We start from the raw sequence: 24,428 nt of genomic DNA, 5'->3' as shown, positions 1-24,428 counted from the left end.
TGAGTTGGGCTTGCGGGGTTCAGTTTACGAGACTGTTTTCATTGCTTTCGGGCTCAGGCTGGAGCCTGAACTGTGGCACCCTCCCACCCCACAGAGTCATAGAGCCTGGGCTCTGGCACCCTCCCACCCCCAGGGTCCTAGAGCCCAGGCTCCAGCTGTATAGACATACCCTGAATCACAAAGTCATACAAACAAGCTGTTTTATAGGTAAAATGGGGTAAAAAGGATTGAAGAATTTCCCTATGTTCCATATTGTTAAAATTGTCTGGGAGGGGGAAGGGAAGAATGTCTGGCACAGAGCGTATGGGAAACTGAAGCTGAAAAGAACTTGTTTTGGTTTTGAACTGGGGACGGGTAAGAAGTTGAGTGAGAAGAGTCCAGTTCTGTAGAATGGAAAACAGTCTTATTTATATAGTCTGATTTGCAAATGATTTTTAAAATATTAGGGTGGTTGTTTTAGCTCTACTTCCTTATCATGAATAAAGGAGGCCTGTAATTTCTTCTCTCCAAAAATATAAAAAAAAAATCTTAGCTTTTAACCTTAAAAGCATCAAGGATGTTAACTCTGGACTTCCCTGCCTTTACTGAAGGCATTTGTGGGTGAGGGATTTGCCTTGGATCTGATGTATATTTTGAATCCTGCTTAGCTGAGTGGGCAGAGATTGTTGAATCTTTAACGAACAGAAGCTTCTAAATTTTCATTGGACATTGGCATTAAATACATAGATATTAAAAATTTTAAGTGCACTAAATATTTTTCTTCTGTTTCTCAAATTTCAGTGTCTTGTGATGTTTTGGCCATGCTCTAGAGCAGAATTTCTAATGATGTCATAGAATTTCTAATATTAAAGGAGGGTTTGGGGAACCTGTCTTCTGTTTGTTTAAAAGATAATAAATAAAATCTTATGCATAATGAGAAACTAAGACTTGTGCCCATTCTTGCTATTTGACTTTGCAGGCAACTCATCCACAAGTATTAACATCACACTCAGCCAGTCTTAATGTTAAATCCTGTGGAATGCTATTAAAAAAAGTTGCACATCTCCCGAATAAAAATTACGTAATATCAGAGATCAATAGCCAAAGAATTTTCAGGGAAGTCTCCAAAACTACTAACATGCCAAAAAATTCTATATAACAGACGGCATTTTGCAATGCATAGCATATGCCATCTGCTATCATTTACAAAGTCACAGTATACAAGCCTTACTTACCAACAGCAATAGAAAGTCCCAAAAGATCAAGTACACTACAGAATTAAAGTAACTTGTTGGTCGGGTTTGCGAGCTCAATACCTGTACTTCAGAATATTGTCCTTTCTCTTTTGACTCTCTTGTCCTCCGTTCTGGTGCAATTTTGCTGTAAACATATTCACAATTTTAAACTTTGGCTTTCACTTGGCTAAAGGGTAATGATGGCAACTCTGTACACACTTAGTTTAATTCATTTGTGATATTACAAGTGCTGCAATTTTGGGTGACTGCTCATGTTGCTCAAAGTTCTGAAATACTGAATGAGGTGCTTGGAGTTCTTGTTACTGAACCATCGGGACCTTTGTTCAGCTTCTTGAGTGGACAACTACCTATAGATCTGATATACTCTAAGAGGTTATTGAGAGGGAAGCCATGCATATGGAACAAGAACGGAGAACTCAGAAAGTGTCCCTCCTTCACCAAGCCAGGCAGCGATGGCATTGTCCCCAGTGCGGTACAAATGGCTTGTGTTTGTGTTAATTCAGATAGAAGTCCAGAGATTAGGTGGATCAGGACGAGTCAGGGGTATTTAACTTCCAGATGGAGAGCACAGTAGTTTTCCATGCAGTCTGGAGTCTACCAGGGAGCTGGGGCTGGTGGGTAAGGAAGAAGGAAGATTTTGAAAACTAGTTCCTATCAGAATCTATACTGCAGTTCTCACAAGTCAGTGTTGCCAGTTCATGTGACTTATTCGTGAGTCTTTTTTGATATTTTAAGTTGTTTTTTCATAAAGCTCCAGATGCTGAAATCAAGTGATTGCATGAGAAATCGAGCATTCATTTTAAAATAATAGTTTTTAACCTGCCTTCATGCAGAGAAAAGCTTGAAAAATTCAAATTAAGTGTATCTTAAAGGCTTAGGAACCAGAGGGCAAATTAAAAACATGCAACACTTATTTTTAAATCAGTCGTGGTTTTTTGTGTGGCCTGCTACTGAGTTTTAACACTTGATGTTGGCAATACTGCAAATGATCCCACCGTTTCAGTAAGATGGCTACCATTAGCAAGCTGTTTCCAGTTGTAGTTGAAACATTTTGTTTGCTATATGTTGCACAATTGACTAATGGTGGATAGAACATATCTAGAAACTCATGAAATATATATAGGTAAACTGTGTTTTTCTGATATAATTAGGCATCCATGTGTCATTTATAATTTTTAGCTGTATTGTGTTCTCCTGAGTTGTTAATTCAAGTGTAATATTTTCTTCTTTTTCATTTCCACAGATTCAAGAAACTTTCAAGGACCAATGAACCCCATAGCTCATGGAAGAAAAAAATCATATCAGGACATCCTTGGTTTCCAAGTTACCGAAGTACGGAACAAAATCTTTAGGGAGCACCCTACAGCCAATGCCAAATAGGACAGCTGTTCCCTTGTCAGGGAATTCTCATAGCAGTAGTGGCAAAAATTGCAGCAAGCACAATGGCACTGTTCATATGTCTTCCTTTGCTTTTAGCTGGCAAAAATCAAATAAATATCAACTTGGTGATCAAAGTGGTGGTGAGTCTAACTCTGCCCAGAATTCCAATGAAAAACTAGATGATTCTGAGAAGTATCCTCCTTCTCAAGGAGGATTTGGTAAAGATGTGCTCAGGGTGGGTTTGAACAGCACCTCTTCAGTAGCATCAAAAACAGCAAAGCAAGTCAACATGTTTGTGTCCTCTACAGAAGAATTAAACCAAAAGTCTTTGCCTGGACTGTCTAGTTCAGCGAAATTTACCAAAGGTACGTTATTTGGCAGGACTTCGTATTCTGGAATCAGTGCTCCAAAATCACATTTAAATGGGTTTTACGGAAATAGGCCATCTGTAGACTTGCAGAAGTGTAGAATTAACTCCAGTGCCACCAGAACCAGTTCAGGAGAGAGTTTGGCGCAATCCACAGACAATGCTAAATCTTTTTCCTGTGAAAAAATGGGTAGATCACAAAGTTTTTCACATTCCATTCAGAATTCTTTCCTATCTGCTGCATCCTTAACCAGATCACATTCCTTTAATAAAGCTGTAGATCTTACAAGGCCTTATCAAAAACAGCATCTGGCTATTAGAGCGTCTCAGAGGTCAACTCTGTTGTCAAGAAATGCCCAACAGTTGGATGTACCCAGTGGAAATGAACCTTTAAGATATGGATTTACCAGGCCATACACTTCTATATCAACCTCTGGTTTAAAGAAGCCACCGCTCTCAAATGGATCCGGGGCGTCACCCTCTTTGGGGTATGGAATGGGTCGTCCTTCTTTACTGAAACCTACCAGACAGCCGTTTACTGGAAAGATCATTGTGGATGACAGCAAAAGTACAAGTACTGACATGTGCATAGTGAAGGTCTCTGAGGTTACGGTAAATGTCAACGGAGCCATTGAGAAAAAAGACCTAGAAAATGACAGTCAAAGAACAGAATGTGGTGAAGCCCTTCATGACAGTCTGGGGAAGCATGGCTCTAAAGTCATATGCATGAATGATGATGTGGATGAAATATCCATATCTTCCTTGTCCTCTTCTGAGAAGAATGACCTGAGTGAAGACTTCAGCGATGACTTTATAGATCTAGAAGATTTAAACAGAACAATACAAGTGAAGCAAGAAGAAGTCCCTATTGAAGAGTTATTGCATGGAGGTGCAACACCAGTAGATCCAGTCACTTCTCTCAAGGAAAGTGAAAGGCCTCATTGTAACACCGATGAATGGCTAGATATAGATGTTTCTGGTAAATATTTTGTTGTATTCTATTTTTTTTTTAATTTATTTATCTTATTACTCCTGAGGGCATTCTGTGTCAAAATTAAAAATTCTGCATCAAAGAATTAAAAATTGTGCGCACAGTATTTTAAAATTCTGCAAGTTTTATTTGTCAATAAATAAATGCAGAGGCTCTAGCATGGCAGTAGGGAGCACAGGCCACTAGCTGTACGAAGGTGGGAGATCACCCTGCAGCCTCTCCATCCCCCCTCCCCAGAACACAGACTCAGCGGTGAGGCTGCACCTGACCCTGACACAGCACAAGGCATGGGCTTGCCCCAGAAACACCCTGGGGCCCTGCCAGTCTGCACCAGGTGTGGGGCAGGCAGGATCCAGGTGTGTGGGGGGGATCCAGGTGTGGGGCGAGACGGTTCTGTGTGGGACAGTCTGGGTGCAGGCAACGCAGTGGGGTGTCTAATTGTGGGGGGATCTGGATGCATGGAGGTTTATTGTGCAGGGTTCCAGGTGGAGGGGCAATGGGACTTTTGTAGATGCTTCCAGGTGAAAGTTGTTGGGGCTCAGCAGTGTGGGTCTGGGGGAGGGGTGTCTCAGCAGGGGGCCTGGGTGTTGGGGGAGTGGTGCTTTGTGGGTTGGGGGTCTGGGTCCAGCTAGTTGGGGGTCAGTGGTGTGGGGTCCATGTGCGGGCTTAGGGTGGTGCATAGGGGTGGGGCTCATCAGGGTCAGGGTTTGAGAGCAGGGGGCTCAGTGGGGAATGGTCTGGGTTCAGGAGTGGGGGTTCAGAAGCGGGTCTGGGTGCAGAGGGGCTCCAGATGCAGGGGTTGAGGTTCTGTGGGGTTTGGGTATGGAGGGCTAGGGGGGTTCTGGGTGTATGGGGTGGGGCTTGGTGGGGTGTCTGGGTATGGGAGATCGATGCCTGGGGGTTGGGCAGATAAGGGAGCAGCTCCTGTACAGTGAGCCTTCTCCGCCACAGCTGAGGAGTGATGGGGAGCAGGAAGTAGGGGAGGATGCTGAGCTTCCTGCAGCTGGGGGAGGTTTCTGGGGGTGGGTCTGACACAGCCCCAGCCACTCCTCGCAGGGGAAGAGGAAGTCCCATCCTCTCCTGCCTCTAGCCCAGCTAGCAGCTGCTCCCAGCTCAGGTAGGAGCCACTGGCTGTGGTGTTCCCAGCCCTGTGGTGGTTTACCTCTCCGTTGGCTTCTCTGGGCGTCTGAAATGATGTACCTGCACAGCTAGGGAGTGGTACGTGACTGCTCTTGCAGTTTTCCTTTGCTTCTCTGTCAGAAAGTCATTTTTCTGCGGGGAAGCACAGATATCTGCATGGGACATGAATTCTGCACATGCGCAGTGGTGCACAATTCCCTCAGGAGTATCTTACATAGAGAAATAAGTTTGTTTGAAATACTAACTTGTTTGTAAGTATTCCTAATTTATCTAAATCATCGTAAAGTAAAACTAATTTTTCTATATTCCCAAATTAGTTGTATTGAGTCCTATATAATTTATTATTAGTGATTGATAAATGATCCCTGGCCTTGGATACTGTATTTTCCAGTCTTCTGTACAAACATTGAATACTACTAATATAAGATGTTAAACTGAGTTGTCGTCCAAAAGAAAAACTGTTCTGTTTTAGATATTTTTAGAAAGGAAAAACTGATGACAGTGGCAATTCATGTTTTAATTTTTTTTTTAAATGTAATGAACTTAAGTTTCAGTTGATGGCTCTCAAGAGTGAATTGTGCTTATCTTTGACATTTATTTCAATGCAGTATTAGTAAATGTCAATTATCATATAATGCTGAAATACAAGATAGGAATCCAATGAAATACTGCCCCATTCGGTGTTGCTTGAGCTTAATGAAAACTTGTTATGGTAAAAATGACACTTCTCACTAAAGCTAAACATAGTTTAAAAATCTGCACTATTAGCATAGCTCTTTTTGTTTTATCCATTATTTTTGCAGTGGTATTACTTAATTTATTTTGCTTTTTGCAGCTTTTGCAGTATACTAGGAAATACCTTTCTTCAGAGCTGATATTGCATCACACTCTGGGTCTGTGTGCATGGTCGGTGCCTCTAATACCCAGCATGAGCCTGAGAATCATTTACTGCTTTGTCCTGATCTGCCCTCTTTCTTAGAACTGTGGGTTCTAAACAGGTGTCTAATCTAATAGCCTAAACATCGTCGGAGCACTTTTAACAGATAAATGTGCTATACACAGGGGTGCTGGAACAATTTGTATAGTGGGGATGCTGAGAGCCATTGAACCAAATTGTAAACCATGTATATGAGGGAAACCACTTCAAGACAGGGGATGTAGCAGTACCCCTAGTTCTAGCACCTATTGCTATACATGCTTAAAAATTTATGGCAGAGCTATTTGCTATGGGAGCCATAACATCAAATTCCTAAGGATAAGTTTGTATTATGTTTAGGAATTTACACAAGTTAAGAATTTTAAGTTATGGCTCCAGTGGCAAACAACTCCAGCAGATTGGGTATTTATAAAAGCATGTACAATCTCCAAAAGAGATCCCCAGTCCCTCTTCACATAGCAGTAACTTAGATGTATATAGCACCTACAGAAGGGGAAGGTGTCCCACCTGATGGCATCTGCCGGGGAAATCAGCATGCCATGGAGGTGGCATGCCTCTTTCCCCAGGTAGATTTGCACAAGTGCTTTTATGCACACAAGCAAAAGAGATAGTTTATGCCATTAGAATAGTACATGATTTTTAAAACAAACTTGTTTAAATCAGAGGCACTGGTTCACACTGAGCAATAAATTCATGGCAATTTTAATTTCTCAGATCTTCCGAGGTTGGGGTGTGTGAATGCCCCACTCAGAGGGGCTGGGGAATTGAGGGGGACCACAAGCCCAGTTTCCTCTCCCATTCCTGGTGGGAGTTTAAAGGCTACTGGGAGGGGAGAACAAGTGATTCTTCAGGTTCTCCACAGATGGCCGTGGGAGGAACATCAAGCACAGCTCAGGGCTAGTCTTGCTAAAACAGGCTGTGAACTCCCTTGTAGTGTTCTGTTGTACACGTGTCTCTTTTTCCCATCCACAGCTTCCTGACATCTCTCTCTTTTTGGGATGAGAGGGAGTGATGTTTCTCTCCTTTTTTACCAAACTCTTGGTGGGGTATATGTTACTCCTTTTTCTCTCTGCTCCCCCACGGGTCTCTTTAGGCTTCTGGTCTCTGAAAAATTATCAGCAAGCCGTTTTCTCTGAAGCAGAAACTGCATCATTAGCCCTGTACCTTGCTGATGTGTGAACCTGCCAGAATGCAGGGTTCCTGCAAACAGTAAGAAAAAAGTGAGAGATCATGTTAAAATAACTTTTTAAAAAATCACGATTGGCAACTAATTATTTCTGAACCTTGCTATTTAAGAAACGTTCAGAAAAAAATTAACTCAGCCACATTTAAATGCCTGTAAACATGGGCTTATGATGTCTGTTCAATCATAGCATTGTTATTAGAAATGTATAGTAGATATGTAACTCAGACTAATATAATCAATGTCAGTAAAGTTTATTTTCGTGGAGGAAGGTTGCCTAGCTCTTGGAAAACAACTTTCGTTTTTAAGCTCTTTTGCATAAGGAGAAATTGCTTGGCACAGTTTTTTAATATCCTACATTCTTCCGCTAATTAATGGGCATTTCATTGCACAAGTTTTCCTTTTTCTTGAGAGGTATTACTGTTCTGCCAGTTGAAATCTGTCTGTCTGGGCTCAGCATACTTGAGTAATTCACAATTTTTTAAGTCACTTGTTCTTTTTAAGAAATACTTTTCACTCTGTTAGAATTGTTCCAGGGCTGGAAGAGGAAAAAAATTGGAGGTTGGTAGAAGGTACTTGTGGGTATATTGAGTTTATAACATCCTGATACTGGGGAAGGAAAAGTTGTGTTGTTTTTTTGAATAAGCTTAGTATTGATGACTTTAGAGAATGTTTTAATATCCATTAACACCACTTCCATTCAGATCCTTTTACATGGTAATAACACTGAACATAACTGATAATTTCAATCTAAATCATTTGGGTTATTGACTGTTTTTGTTTTTATTTAAGCAGTAGATGACAAGAATGAAAGCACAAAGCATACTCTTGGGAACAACTTGATTTCTCCGGACATGGACTACAGAGCTGGCTCCTCCTTTGAACTTTCTCCATCTGATAGTTCCGATGGAACATATATGTGGGACGAGGAAGGGTTGGAGCCCATTGGGAATGTCCATCCATGTGGAAGTTATGAGTCTTCTGAAATGAACAGCATAGTATGTATATGTTCTTACAGCTCTTTGAGATTTTTGTTAGCCTAATATATTGCAGAAAGTATTAATTTTCACAGAATTTTTACGTTTCCTCATTACTCCTTAATTTATATCTTTGTAATATATATCCTAATCTGGATATTCTGAGCCCACCTAATGACAAAGGACCTACAATAAGAATAACCTTTAATTTCAATGATCTGAATTCCCTTTATTTGAAAATCCTAGCTATCCAAATGCACAGTGTATCCTTTATGTAGCACTATGTTAGTTAATAGCACTTCTGTTTATCTGAATGCCTGGTTTTCCAAAAGTTTAGATGTCTCCCCCTCCACCCCCTACCCCGAATGTAGATAAATGGGAGTGTGTTATAGCTAATGTGAGTTTTAAAAAGTAGTTAGTGGTGAAATATATAACATTTACTTACTCCTGATATAGTGGACTGAGCTTGGTTAGAGTACCACCTTCCTCCTCCAATGTGGTGCTAAAGAAACAACAATGGGCGTATTTTCCTCAAATTGGCATGTTCAGTATTTCCTGTCTGCGTAGGAGCATAGAGGATGAGGAGATGATCTCAGCCCCTTCAGCCTGAGGTAGAGCTTGTTCTTGGGAACAGGAATAACGGGTTCCTCTGGCCTGCCAATCTATTAAATAAATCCCCTTTGAACCTATATTTCATCACACTGTAAGCAAGCTTTCTAGATCATAAGACACCTGTTTTGGAGACCGCAACTCTAGCTCCTCACTAGGACAGGGCTTCTAGTTTAATGTCTAGCGTTTGTGTATGAGATGAACAGCTACAGTGATTGGCAGCTTAATATGTAGTAGGAGGGATCATCTGCCTTCATCTGAGACTTCATTTCCGGTGCAGGTGGCATGCTTGGTAGTGTGGCTCTTACCCGTGTCCGTCTGGAAATGAAACGTTGTTCAGTATCAGTGGGAAAGTTCAGCACCACTGCTGACTTTTCACCTATGTTCAGACAGACAGCCTCAGATTTCCTAGTGGGCTAAAGAGGCATTTCAGAAGTGTTACATTGTTTTTTGAGAAATGTTTGGGTTCATGGCGCACACAGCATCTTGCTCATCCTTTGCTTCACGGTTCATATCTGTGGAACAAGAGTGATATGTCCCTCAACTGACAGGGCCTGACTTACTGATCCCTTCCAGAAGAAGAGTCACATTTGTCTATAGGGCTCTAAGCAGGAATAGGTAACTTGCACTAATTTTCCTCCATGTTGGAGAGTATGTGGACAAATGTGGTTAGTATCCACTGGAAAATAGAAATGAAAAACCCAGTCTAGTTTATTTTTGTTGTGATATCACCAATATGATTACACTTTTTAATATGTTAAGACAAATACAGAAACTGCAACCCAATCATCATCTTTGACTGACTTAGTCATACTTCAGAAGGTAAGCAGGATCAGTCTTGATCAGTGCTGGGATGGGAGTAATCCAGAGAAGACTTGTGTGTTGAAGTGGTGTCAGTGAAAACTAGATGGTGATTCTGCATAGTCAGTGCTCTGCTCTGGTTCTGTGCAAGTGGAAGATAACATCTTATGAGATGTGACACTGTGGTCCTAGCCAAATTCTGCTGAAAAGTTTCAGCTACCCATGATGGTATTCACTGCGTCTTTAAACTATTGTGTAATGTTTCTGGGTTCTCTTAAACAGCTGCCAATTTCCTGTGGTGAATTGCACAATCACGAATATATATATATTCATGATTGTGCAATTCACCACAGGAAATATATATATTTTGGAAAGCACTTTCAAATTCTGTGGATGAAAGAGGCTGTGTAGATGTTAATGTTAAAAGTTTATCAAAAAATATTATAAGACAATCCGAAAGATGTCCTGAGTGAAGCAGTGTCCCTTCAAAAATATTAGTTGTATGTGAGCTGTTGAACAAGTAAATGATGTCCTGATGCTACATCTTGATGTAGTAAATATTGAAATATTTATTATATACATTTTATGAGAAACTTAAGGTATTCTAGTAGATATTTTCTGAAGTGAAGAATTCTGGTTCCCTAGGTCTCTGATCTGTGTGGCTAATCTCTTGATGTATACATATAAATTGGATCACTACCATTGGGAGTTCACGGTTTTGAACAGAAAATATACCCTGAAGTATTCATTCAATAGAAACATGTTTTCACACTCTTTCAGTGGAAACAATGAAGTTTATGGAGATGGTATGATGGAATAACATGATTTTGGCAATTAATTGATCTTTAACTATTCATGGTAAATAGGCCCAGTGGCCTGTGATGGGATGTTAGATGGGGTGGGATCTGAGTTACTACAGAGAATTCTTTCCTGGGTGTCTGGCTGGTGAATCTTGCCCACATGCTCAGGGTTCAGCTGATCGCCATATTTGGGGTCGGGAAGGAATTTTCCTCCAGGGCAGATTGGAAGAGGCCCTCAGGGTTTTTTGCCTTCCTTTGTAGCATGGGGCATGGGTCACTTGCTGGAGGATTCTCTGCACCTTGAAGTCTTTAAACCATGATTTGAGGACTTCCATAGCTCAGACATAGGTGAGAGGTTTATTGCAGGAGTGGGTGGGTGAGATTCTGTGGCCTGCATTGTGCAGGAGGTCAGACTAGATGATGATAATGGTCCCTTCTGACATTGATAGCTATGAGTCTGTGAGAAGCAGTGAATAGCATAAGTAAGATCATTTACTAATTTATAAAAATTCCTTGTGATGAGTGTCTTGAGTGCTGTGGCATTAATGTAATCAGAGTGGTCTCTTCTTTCCTGTATCTACTGTAAGTAGATTGCTGCTGCTTAGGGCTTGATGGCTATTACAAGGCTTTTTTCCCCCTGAACAGGGTTCATCACTGAATTTAGATATTCATGTCATTTTTCATATTCTTTATTTCTGAGTTTGACCTCTTTTAAAAATTAGTTCTTTATCACAATTTTAGTGCTTAATGTACTTTGAAGTTTCAATCTTAAAGGGGGGAAATAGCAAAAAGGTTGCTTTTATTCTTGCAGTGTATAGACATTTTCAGCCAGGTTCTTAGAATTTGTGGGGGAAGTTGTAACTCTCAATGCATTTTGAATTTCCTTTTAGTGGTCATTGTTTGCGAGCTGTGGTTTCAGTTACTGTATACAGCACTAAATTTTATCTCTATTACTTCAGGATAAACCACTAATTATTTTTAGCTTGAAAATGCAGAAGTAACCATGATAATTTGAAGAAAAATCTTGTTTTCTGTTGTTCTGCGGAACTGTGCTCTTGAGTGAGAATGTATGTGAGCCAACCAGAAAGCAGTGATTCTAGGGGCTGTCTTTGTGTTTGTGCTCTTCTGGATCAGGAAGTTAGGTGCAAGGCTGTGTAAGTTTGTGACACAACCTCTTTTGGTTTCCTTGTTTATATGCAGCAGGTGTTAAGATAATTGCAGTATTGTTCTTCCATTTTCTCTGTGTTCCCTTAGTTAATTTTGCACTAGTTCTTTTTTAAAAAGGAATAAGTGCATTTAGTGCTCCTAGATATGCGCTTCTGTGGTTCCAAGCAGGTGGTTGTCGATGCCATTGAAGGACTTTGAAACACTTCTCTGTTCTGCTGATCTTTGTCATGACAGAGGCAGATGAAAAATCCAAGTTTAAACAGCGCGCACCATGTGGGAATAATATGTCATGACTGACAAGCACATCAGGTGTTCTTGATTCTTGGAAGGAGAACATTCAGATTACAGTGGCATTAGTTCTCTAGAATGTGACAGATGTGCTGCTTGTAGCTAGTATAGGCTCTCCATTTTATGTGAGATGGGAAAAATGTTGTAATACTTTAATGTTACAAGAAACAGTGTGAGGTTTCCTAAAATTGTCTTGCAGACTAATATGAATGTTCATAAAGTCTTTGATCTCCTTGGATAAGTTGCTGACCAAATGCAGAGTATCTGAGGATAAATTACATTTTTATAAGCTAAATTCCTCTTGTGTTTTCACATTATAGTTCATGATACTGAAATGCTAACAGCAATATATGATTTAAACAAATTAAATCCTTTGTATCACACAGTTCCCTTACTGGCTGGACGCTCACCAGGCTGTGTGCTCTTTAAGGCTCCTGAGCGTGAACAGAGTCCAGACAGCCTCTGGCTGGGGTCTCTCACTCTCACTCTCGGCATGGAAATCCTATGTCTAGCATTCCCTGCTCAGACCCGGCAGTTCAGTTGCCTAATTCCTGGGACCAGTGTTGACCCCTCAGCCTTTCTATTGTTTAAGCACATCCTTTCCCATAATTCCAGCTGTGTGGGTACTCTGGGCTTACAGTTTAGCATTCAGGAGTATGCAATAATGATGGCAGATGGACAGACTTACTTCATGCAGGGTTCTAAACATCATTACTCTTAACTTAGCATGAGAGAGACACAGATCTAACCGAAATAATAAGTACACCTATATACATTTCTCTGCCTCAGTTTTCTCACCACTCTGGAGAGATGTTTTGGGGCTTGGATAGAGTCCTCTGGGATCCCTCTCATGCAGCTTTTCTTCAGAATCATGGAGCCTCTCTTGGTCGGGTTGATTTCTCTGACCTCAGCTGGTCCTGCAGTTAAACAGGACACCCTTAGTATGAAATCATGGCCCTCTCTCCTGTCTAAGCCGCCTTGTGTGACTGAGTTCCTTGAAAAGGAGGACTTGTGGCACCTTAGAGACTAACACATTTATTTGAGCATAAGCTTTCGTGAGCTACAGCTCACTTCATTGGACGCTGCTACTCTGAAACCTGAGTTCCTTGAGTTTATATGTCCCCACCTGGTTTCTTTCTTCTACTGCTGAAGATTTGCCACTCCCTCCCTGAAGAGAAATTGGAGGGACTAGTTTCTTCCAATTTCAGTCACCTAGCTGTCTCAAGATTTTGCCACCTGAATAGGTGGCCATTAAGGTGTAACAACTGACTGTTGTCCCTGGTCTGGCAGAGATGTGCTGCACGCAGTGTCAGAAAATGGGGGATTGCACATCCACGTCGAGATGTTCTGTGATTACACAATTTTGTAACTTTATAACATCCACCATAATTAATAAATTGTACATAGATTTTCCCCAGCTAGTCACATTTAGACTAAAAATCAGCCCACATGGATCGTTTACATGTTTAATTCAATGAATTACATGGATTTCTCAACAAATCCCTCTTTAAAACAACTAAAAGTGGTTTTTACCATCTCTTTTACTTTCAACAGCTGCTAATCCCCACTGCTCAGATAACACCAATGTGCTGATGCTTTCCCTTTTTTTATTCACTTTATATCAGTGAGAGAAAATTGATGCCTCAAAGGCCATTTCTGATGGCAGTAGCACAGACAGTATTAAAAACTGTGTAATATCACAAGTTGAACTGTACAACTTGCTAACAAGGTATTTTACATTGACTTCAATACCCCTCAGTTGCTGTTTTGATGGGAGATGGGATCCTGCCTAATGTGTTGACTATTAAAAGAACTGCAGGGTATGAGTTAAGGTTCTTGCCTGTTGTGGGCTTTCATATATGTCCTGTCACCAGCAGGCTTGGAAATAGGGACCAAGATTTACCTATAATTAAAGGGCTTCCTAATTCCAATGTCACTGCACAAGTAAATGTAATAAAAATCTGGCTTGTAATTAAAAAAAGAAATTGGAAATTTTTAAAGGGTCTGATTACAAAAATAGATGTAAAAGCCTTAAATGTGGTTGTTAAACTATTATGTCTCTGTAAACTTGACAAGACAAGATTTCCAATTCATAGAACTAAGCACAAAGGTATGCCTGGGCGCTTATTACTCTAACAGGTTAATTGTACCCCCATTTTTCCTGATAACCTATTTTATTGCAGCTTCCTTATTATGCTTATTCAGGTATCAGCTGCCAAGAATTAGCTCCTCCCCAGTAAGAATGTGGTATTCACATGCAACTGAGGGTTAACTGTCTGACAGATTCCACAGTGACCTTTGTAATAGCTATTGAGGACGAAATCATGTCATTTCATAGGAGCACGATAAACAAAACCTCTCATTATCTGCTCCTTTGAAATATGACCTTGGACTGAACTGTCAATATTCTCCCCCCCCCCACCCAAATAAGTTTAGTCTTGTATAATACATACAAAAATTGCTAATTCTTTGCATATTTTATTTGGAAACCCTTTTTAAAATACCCATTGAATTAACATAGCCTGAAATACACAACATTAATGGAGATTCTTCCTGACCTCTTCCACTTAAACAAAAACAGAATAGTTGTTCGTGTACAAGGTTTCTCAAAACATCGCCCCTCCCACTCCCAGAACATCCTTAAAATTATTTTGTCCTTTCTACCTTGGCAAGCTTGAGATAATTAATAGTCTTACTTTGTGTTCTGAATATGTTCAAAATAAAGATTAAATTTTTGATGACTAAAATGGTTTCTCCACACTGGAAGATGACATTGTGTGAGAAAATGTTAACATGTTTGTATATAAGGACTGTGTTTAACGTTGTCAGCCAGGAGCAGCAGACACAATATTAAATGCCAGTTTTTATCTACACTGAATGCCAAGTTGTGTTAAATATTGTGGGTTTTTTAATAAAATATTTTCCAGTGCAAAGGAGCCCAAGAGGAGTGAATTCAAGTTGAAGATCTTGTACTGGCTCAGGTTCAGGGTATCTCTGGAATCTTCTGATATTTAGATTTCCTCAGTGACTAAAACTCTGCTGGAAAGGGAGCTTCTGGATTAGCGTCTGTTAGATGCAACAAACCCTTTTTCAGGTTAAACATTACCCACCTTTTTAAAGGTTTAAATAATCAGGCTGAAATATAATGCTGAAGAAAGTAACTTTCTTGCTTTAAACTTTTTTTTTTTTTAAAAAAAGTAAGGTTAATTAGCCATGGTACTCTTTGTTTCTGTTACTGTAACTTAATTACTGACAAATCATTTAGTGCCAATTAGCTTGCCTTAGATTTTTAAAGATCTTTCTGGGAAGCAAACTCTCAAATTTTAGTTTGACACTTCAAATTGATACTGTCATAAATCTAAATAAGAGATGTTTAATGTAACACTTGCATATTATGAACAATTTGTGTTCAATCAGAATTTTTCTATATCCTAGCTTAATTTAAACCATGGGGAAGAGGGAGAGAGGTACATCGAACTGCAGGTAAGAATCAAGTAACATGGTGGTGTTTGATCAAATGTATGTAGAGTTTTAAAATGTTTACTTTTAATATCCAAAGCAGAAAAAGTAAAATTATCTATGGACTCCCTTTCCACTTACCTTTTTCTATTGCAGCTCATACTTTTCAAGTAAATTATATACATTAACATTATGGCTTAATATGAAGAACTCAGTGTTTGAAATGAAACTAGAACTGTTTAAAACGTCTTCTAATAAAAAAGGACAAACTGAAATACTTAGTGCACCATATACATCCATTATGAGAACAGTTGACCAAGTGTCTGGTTTATAAAGGGGTTTTGGTGACTTACATTTGGATGGTTCACTTCATGGAATGGTATGACAAGACTCCTTATCATATGCACTCTTATATATGGAAATCAAAAGGAGAATGTATTCTCTAAACTGAACTTGTCCTGTTTAAAGGGACTACAAAACTCACATGTTTTGTAGGCATGATATTAGTGAAGTCCTTTCATATGACAAAAGGGTTGCAAGTAATGGAGTATACTGGCCCTTGAAGTGGAGAGAGGGCCAGAAGACCATGTTCTAGGGGACTGGTATGAACAAGGAAATGGCCTTGTAGTTGAAGAGAGGAAAAGGTCCTGGGGAATTAGGAGTTGGAGTAGGGGAAACCCCAGGATGCCCAGGATCAGGAGCCTTGCAGTGTAGCGTGGGGCAGGGCTATCCTCTTTTCCAGCCACTGGGGAGGAGCTCTGTGGAAGAAGGCAGTATGCAGACTGCCTTCTCCCTCAGAACAGATGAAATACCGGCAAGAGAAGGAGGCTAGAGCCAGAAGGCTAAACTCCTGGGAGAGAAAGCTATGAAAAGCCACCCTGTGAAGAGCAGGCTGTGTCAGGGGAAGAACTCCATATGGATGACCGAAGAGTCAAAAATAAGTGTGTACCTTATTAGTGTGACTGTTTGGAACTGTTCGGAGGTATTAAACCAGCCTAAAGTGGAGGGCGGTAGGACTTACAGATGACCCATAGCCTTTCTTATAAGGGGCCCTGAAGAGGGAGAACAGAGGGAGGCTGCTGCAAAGGGAACTGTGGGCATGAGGGACTGTACAGGAAGTGGGAGGCCTGTTATGCTGCAATTTTACTAATTGCTGAACAGGTGAACAAGAGATGCATGTGCACATGCAACCCCTCCCCAAAACCATGCAGAGCTTTGAGCACTTTGTGTTCCCAGCTTCTGTAGCCCTCCTTCTCCAGCCTCCCTGATAACGAGCATAGCATTTAGAAATCCTAGCTTACATTTCTGCATGCTATGATAGTAGCTGGGCATGAGGAGAGATGTGATCTCTGGGAATGCATAGAGTTTCTCAGCACTCAATACTGCTACTGTTTTTGTCGTTGTTGTTGTTGTTTTGTTTTTTTTGGGCGGGGTAGTGGGGAGGTTTCCTCCTTCATCTGCTTAGGTCAGGAGGTAAGCTCTTTGGGCAGTTACCAATATTTCCCTGCTGGTGACTCTGTAGCGCTGTGTGTGTGTGCGCGCGCATAAACCTCAGTTTTTATAGGTCAGTATTCTTGTGGGGATATTTCCTTTTGGATTAGGTTTGAGGTATTAGTTTATATGCAAGTTAATGTATACATTGCCATTCTTTCATGGAATTACCATCAGATGACCATTTTCAACCAATAAATATGAGGTGCTCTGAGTCATGGGAACTGTTTTTAAAAGGGGTTGCTCACCTTATGAGAACAGAAATTTGGTTAATCTTTGTTTACTTAGTAAATCCTCACTTCTGATCTCATGAGAAGCCAGGCCATTGTTCTATAACAGAAAGTAAAGGCTATGGTCCTGAAGTAGCTGGGGTCACAACATATTTAAGAACAATATTGTAACAGAGAGGTTAATGATCTTCGAAGAAAAAAATCCCAATTTTTCACATACAGGGTGACATCTAAGTTTAAAAACGTTTCTCAAGGTTTTTGTCTCAAGAGTAAGCAAGACGTACCTAAAAAGTTAGGAGCTAGAGAGCATGAAATAGCTGCAAGATGAGTTAGAGCAGGGCTCCCCAGTGTGGTGCCCATGGGTGCCATGGCGCCCGCCGGGGCATTTTTGTGAGTCCGCAGGACACCCTGCTGCCGAGAAACATTGCCATTTCCTGGCGGCATTTCAGCAGCGACGCTTCTTGCCGCTGCCGCATTTCGGTGGCAGGGCGTCTGGCACCCGCCACAGTCTTCTGGGAATAGCAATATGCTATTCCCATAAGAAAGGTTGGGGACCACTGAGTTAGAGGAAGAAGTCATCTGAATCTTTCCTCATCCTACAATCCTTTCCTGTACTTGGGACCATCTCTAGGCTGGAGTAAGAGAATCCTCAGCTCAGCAGTTGGTGTAGGGTGGAGGGATTCATAGGTCCCATCTCTTTAGCCTCCCTGTCAGCAGCAGATTGTAGGCCAACCAGAAAGACCCTGACGTGTCTTTTAGTCAGTTATCAGAGGAGGAGGGGAACTGAGCACTCATGAGTGGGGTTAGAAACTGGTCCACTAGACTTTCTACAGCACTTCATGCTCAATTAAGTTGCAGTAATCTACAGTTAGGATACTAGCCTGTGATTTAAGAGATCCAGGTTCAGTACCTGCTCTACCACAGACTTCTTGTGTGATCTTGGGCAGTCACTTATTCTATGCCTTGGTTGCCCATCTGTGAAATGGGGATGGTCCTGCCATTAAATTGTTGAAAGATCTTCATAGTATGCAAGTGAGAACCCTTCCCTCCACTGTTGTCAACAAAGACTGCTGGTGGATGCCTCCAACGTAGGGCTGGCAGCCCTCAGAGGCAATAGTCAAACCTGAAGCCTCTGGACTTCACAGGAAGCCAGATTACATATAGATGTCCTAGATCTACGGGCGGTTTGTAAGATTTGCAGAGCATTCCTCCCAGTTCTGAGAGAATTAATCGTTGAGATTCACAGATTTTAAGGCCAGAAGGAACCATTGTGACAATCGAGACTGACCTGTTTAGTAAAACAGACTACAGGACTTCCCTATGTTGATTCCTGGTTCAAGTCCAATAGCTATCCTTGAACTAGAGCATTTATTTTAGAAAAAAAAATTAATTCTTGATTTAAAATTTGCCAGTGATGGAGAATTCATCACAACCCTTGGTAAGGTGTGGGTTTTTGTTTTTTTTTTATATCCAGTGATTGGTAAGCGTTACAGCTTTTTTTTTAAGTGCCTTATTTCTAGATGGAATTTTTCTAGCTTCAACTTCCAGCAATTGGATCTTGTTATACCTTTGTCTGCTAAATTGAAGAGCCCCTTGCTTTCATGCAGATCCTTAGAGACTGTCTGCAAGTCCCTTATAACCTTCTTTTAGATAAGCTAAGTAGATTGAGCTTCTTGAGCCTTTCACTGTAAGGCATATCTTCCAATCCTCTGAACATACTTGTGGCCAGGGTGGATTTGATTTAAATCATGATTTAAATCACTAGTCAGGAAGACTCCATTTAATCATGGATTGCTACATAAAAGTGCATTCTTGTTGGTTGTTATAACCTTAATACATATTCTTCACAACTCAGAGACAGATGTAGGTTTCATTTTTAGAAGGTACACACTCTACATTTTTAAAGTGATTGATTTATTTTGAAACTTTTCAGATTAGTTTTACAGCTATATCAGAAAATGAATGATTGGTTATTTCATTTACCAAAGGTAATTGAATCAGATATTTATGAAGTCATTAGGAGGTGAACTATTTCCAATTCAGCAGGTGAATCATTAATATTTGGAGGATTTTCTTGCCATGCTATATTAGGAGGAAAACATCACCAGACAGATATTTAAATTTTTATTTAACTAAAACAACAACGTTATGTATTCTGGATTTTTTTCTTCACAGCAAACATATAGTATTTTAACAAAACAAGCATATGAATTTTGAATTTATTTAAACATTCAAGTTTTTTAAAATCAGGTTTGTTTTTGTTAAAATTGTTTAACTAAAATCGTTAAATTAAATGTATTTTTTTTAAAAAAATTCAATTGACTATGTCAGCCAGGTCAACATGAGAAACTTAAAATATTGGCTTCTGCAGCTAACACAGTAGTCTTCACCTTCATTTTCCTGTTTGTTCATAATCTGGAAAAGAAAAACAAGCGTTCCTGCTTTTTCAGGTCCCAAACAATTTCTCAATTTGGAATGAATTAGTCCAAAGGAGGAAAATATTCTTTCTACACCGACATAAGAAGCTACTACTGTTAAAAGTGAGATTATCACTTCAACAGTCTCTGAATCCAAGTGCTTAAGTGTCTTCCCCCAGTTCACTGGTGTGACTGTCTTTAAAACATCATCAGCAAATATATATTTCTTGAATGGTTCACCCTTAGCTCTGAAGTTTATTATAGTTGGCATTATGGAGGGATGGTTGCTGGATGTCCATGTCATAGCCAGCTCCTCTTCTTTAGCAGTTAAGGTTTGCCCCTGGTACCGAGTATTGAGAATATTTGCAAGAAAATGAGCTAGAGGTAGTGCTGCTTCTTTTTTTTAATGCTTGTAATTTAACTCTGTCATTGCATATTTATCTTTTTTAAGATCTCACTCAGTTTCTTCCAAATTTCAACAGCGTCAGCAGTAAAACAGCTGTTTCCCTGCATTTTGTTCAAGGCTACAGAAATAGGCTTCAGGGTACTCGGCATGTGTTCAGCATTTCTCTTTCGCCCAATGCTGAGAACTTTGGCTATGACAGTGCCATCTATTTTTTTCACGATTTTGTTCACAAACTGTCATCAGATTAGGCCAGTTCTTGATATAGTGCTCAAAACTGTCCACTACTGAGTTCCATCGCACGTCTTGTGGGAGAGTTAGCCTGGTTCCTCCCACTTTTTTCAGAGCAGCTGCTGCAAAGTGGTTGTTACGGAAGTATTTTGCAATTTCAACAACATTAGCATTTATTTCTGGAACACTGAAGTCTTTGGTTAGGAGATGTATCAAACGAGCACTGCAACCATATATTATTAGCTTGGGACTCTCTTCTAAATAATTTCTTCTCATCTTCGATACATTTACAGGATTGTCTGTGACCAAGCTGCATACTAGACATTTGAATTTTTTTTTCAGTTTGTTATAGCTTTTACTGCTGCTACTTGTAAGTATTCTGCTGTGTGTGCGTTTCCTGATGTATCAACTGTTTCTGTAAGGAAGACATTCACTTTTTCTGTTGTCACACAAGCACATACAACAGGATCATTGTGGACATTGCTCCACCCATCAAGACTCAAGTTAACAATTTTACCCTCAAGGCCTTTTGCACATTTCTCAATTTCTCTTTCATATACTTTACCCAGCAATTTTCCTGCGACATCTGCTCTGTTGGGGGGACTGTATCCTGGTCTTAATGACTGAACCATGTTAATGAAGAGTGGGTTCTCAATCATCTGGAAAGGGGAGTTTGTTGCATAAACAAACTGGGCAACTTTTTCATCAACGACCTCTTTTTGTAATCTGCTGGTTCTTATCACAAACTTATCTGTGGTTGTTTCTGGAGGATGGAGATTTTATTTTTCTTTTTGCTACAGGTGATATACTGTGGCTATGTGACATACATGATGTGACAAATTCGGAAACTATCCACCTTCAAGATCACCATAATTCTCTATAGTCTTCAGAATCCTGTATGTTGAGGATGGATTCTCCTAAACAAAATAAGTCAATGCAGTTATTTAATTATTATTACCATACTGCTCATTTAGTATTACTCATTGCATTCACTGACAGTCAGTACTACTTTAAAGGTGAAATTGTAAAAGGAACTCTCCAACAGAGTTCCTCCCTAGTAGCAAAAAAATATGTCGGAACTGAACTGGAGTCAAATGCCATCAATACAGTAATTTATAAAAATATTAACAGTTAAACAAATTAAATACTCTCTCTCCGACATAGAAACCCATTCAACTGATCAACTTTTGTCCAAATCCCTCTCCCACCTTTTCATTTGGGTGTCTTCTAATTAACATCTTTTTCAGTCAAAATGGTATATATCTTAAAAATTAAACCTCTTGTTTCAGCTTGCTCTTGGGTCAACTCCTCAAATGTGGTTAAAGGTGTAAATAGAACCACCTCATACCCAGATTTCGCAATAAAAGTTTGACTTGTAAATACTGAAAATATGGGATCTTTATATTATATCGATTATTACCAATTGTTTGGTATGACTTCAGATCAGGACCCAGGAATAGCTGCCCAAATTGTCATCTCAGCTCTTACCCTCAACAAATTGTCATTTTGATATTGCTTAGGGATACATACCTGATTATTAATGGAAATAGCTAAGGGAGAGGGCCTTGCTAACAGGAATTCAGAAAATTTGTCCAAAGCTGCTAATGTGGTGTGGATGAATGGATGATTTTATTTTTGGTGTCATAAGTTTCTTTTTAACCCAACAATTACTATGAATACCTATATTTGGTGGCTCCAGTCTTGTTTGAGTTTTACCCAGTATTTGGATGTTCTGTTAACCCAGTATATTACATCTTTTAATTGTGATACATAATAAGCCAAATTAGGGAAAACCAGTCCACTCACTCTGTAGGCTTATAAAGAACTTTTAAACAACCCCTTTGTCTTTTATGTTCCATATGAATTTTAAGAGTGGATCATGCCATCTTTCTGATGTCATGTCAAGGACACTAATAGGAATGCACTGAAACAAAAATAACTTGGAGGACACTCAGCTTTACTGAGGCTACCCTATATAGTTCAGAATTTAGAAGTCCTGAATTGTATGAAAAAAGTTAGCAAATGTTTAAGATCTGTTTGATGCCAATTACTAAATCTTCCTTTTTTGTTTCTAATCAGAAGGATGGTTGATTTATCTTGTTTCTCTTAACTCTTTGGCTAAAAGCCTAACAGCTTTATTGCCCTTTTCATAATTTTTTTTTATAATATGTAAGTGTTTAATATGTTAAGGACAGCCTGAGAAATCTTCCGTCTTATTTCAGTTATTTCCTTAACTCTCCAGTAGATTTGTCTACCTTCCAAAACAAAGATTTTAACCAAATGCTCTTCTTCAAAAGCTCTTATCTTTTTTGGGTGTGATGTTTTATTTGTAAGGATCCCCCTCATCACCACCCTTCCAGCATCTCCGAGAACACTTATTGATCCCTTCCCTATCGTGGTGTTCTGTATATTTCTGAAAAAGCTTCTTCCAGCTCTTAAATTCTGAGGAAGTCATACAAACAAACACTATTCAAATGCCAGACCCTTTGTTTTTCTACTGAATCCCAGTCTCTTAATCTAATATATGTAGGGGCATAAATCCCAGACTAGCTTTTTTGACCCAATTAGCCAAAGTCCTAGAAACAAAAATCTTATTAATCTTGGGATAAGATCCGTGAGTAGCAGAATAATACGTATAGTCCCTGATATCTGGATTCATTTCCCACCAGGCATCCACTGGTTTCTCATTTTCTAAGTGATGCAACAGATTTGCACTTGCTCCTTCCAAATGTTCTCTATGAACATTTGAGCAATGGAAAGTGGGATTAAGCACTTTATTAAAATCCCCCTGGAGAATAATGACCACTTTTCAAGTTTCCTAAATCCCCCACCCCCAAAAAAAATTTTTTAAAAAGAAGCTTGCCCTTGATTTGGAACATATGCATTGCCTAAGATGAGAAGTTTACCTTTCAAGGACCTGTTAGTTAAAATATGTCTGCCTTCTATATCTATAAATTATGCTGAAATAATAAAAGGAAAGTGTTTAGCAAAGATGTCCAAGTGCATGCCCTCGAAACCGGATGGGAAGTGGAAGTTGGAGGACCAGGTATCAAGTTTGTACCCAAAGATTTTTGGGTGACTGGGGTAAGATGGGGCTCATGAGAACTTCCCCTACACATCAGTCCTATAGCTTCTAAAGAGAGAGGGACAAACAGCCGGAGGAAAGGGAGAAGGTATATCAATATCCGCTCAATATGGAGAGATTGCACCAGCAAAACCCTAATCTGAGAGATGGAGCCAGATACTGTACCATGTCCTCCTGCCCAACCTTGTTCAATTCTCATCCCATTTCAGAAGCATTTAGAAACACGTCTGCTTGATCCCCTTCCCTAAAGCAAGGAAATAATTGGGAGTCTGTGCCACCTACTGGGAAAGGTATATGAGGTCCAAATTATTTCCTTGCTTTATGGAAGGGGATGATGTGATGTGTTTCCATATACTTTTGAAATGGGATGTGAATTGAACAAGGTGGGGCAGGAGGACATAGAACAGTGACAGAGGGGTGGCTGGGCCAAATTTGAGTGGTGTTTGTAACCTGGCATGCAAGAAACTGAAGGATGATTATATGAGGTGGTATTTATATCTTTCAGAACAACATATATATCACACAAGTCTTGCACATCCTTAACTATCAAATACTGCATTAAGAGGTGGTTTGGCTACATGACCAGGTACAAGACTCTTGTTGTGTTCCATGACGTTCGGTGAACAAGTTATTTTGGCAAATAACCTTTTTTCCTTTGGGGTGGGAAAGCTTATGCATCTGATACAGTAGCTTGAATTAGAACTGACAGAGTAAATCTTTACTATTCAAGTTGATGTGAAAAAGACTAGCTTGGCAACTCTGCTTAATCAGTTTCAGACCTCCTTCCATTAGTAACTTCTTAAATTCACACAGTAGGGGAGAAAATAGCTGAAGTGGTGGTGTCAAGTGAGGTCTCAAACTAGCACAAACATTAATTAGTATTTCCTTTTATTTCAAAGGGTTGTAAGTGAGGTTTGCAGCATGAACTTCTAAAATTAAAATTTTCTAAGTGGCCTCTAAAATTTCTGTAACAGATTTTTTTAAAAAAAATCTTTAATTTTGTACACACTCATCTGTATTGATGATTTTAATATTTTACAGATGATACATGACCTTTCTCAGACCCTGCATAGGGTATGTACTAGTAAAGGTAGCAGGTAAATTGAAACTGAAGAGAACAGGAAGGAGTGTACAGACAAAAGGGTGGGGAGGTGGGTGTTAGTATGTTTGGTTGTTGCTCTCTGGCTTGTACAAAAGGCCCTTCCAAACATCAACTAGGGAGCAAGAAAATCTGTTA

At 39.7% G+C, this 24,428-nt stretch overlaps 1 protein-coding gene across 9 annotated transcripts in view; it reads left to right on the top strand.

The window, feature by feature from the left end:
* The window catches only part of CCSER2 (coiled-coil serine rich protein 2), a 131,075-nt gene that overhangs the window by 11,616 nt on the left and 95,031 nt on the right, over positions 1 to 24,428 (top strand). For 6 of the 9 annotated variants that reach the window (XM_074958781.1, XM_074958790.1, XM_074958786.1 and 3 more), the window contains exons 2-3: positions 2,479 to 3,961; positions 8,026 to 8,231. In XM_074958781.1, the coding sequence (XP_074814882.1) occupies positions 2,518 to 3,961; positions 8,026 to 8,231 (1,650 nt within the window). In that variant the 5' untranslated portion in view covers positions 2,479 to 2,517. The remainder of the gene's footprint in view (positions 1 to 2,478; positions 3,962 to 8,025; positions 8,232 to 24,428) is intronic. The other 3 variants (XM_074958782.1, XM_074958787.1, XM_074958785.1) reach the window with 1 other exon arrangement.

This window comes from Natator depressus, chromosome 7 (genome assembly GCF_965152275.1).
Source record: "Natator depressus isolate rNatDep1 chromosome 7, rNatDep2.hap1, whole genome shotgun sequence".
Classification (NCBI taxonomy): Eukaryota; Metazoa; Chordata; order Testudines; family Cheloniidae; genus Natator; species Natator depressus.
This window is presented reverse-complemented; position numbering and strand designations above follow the sequence as displayed.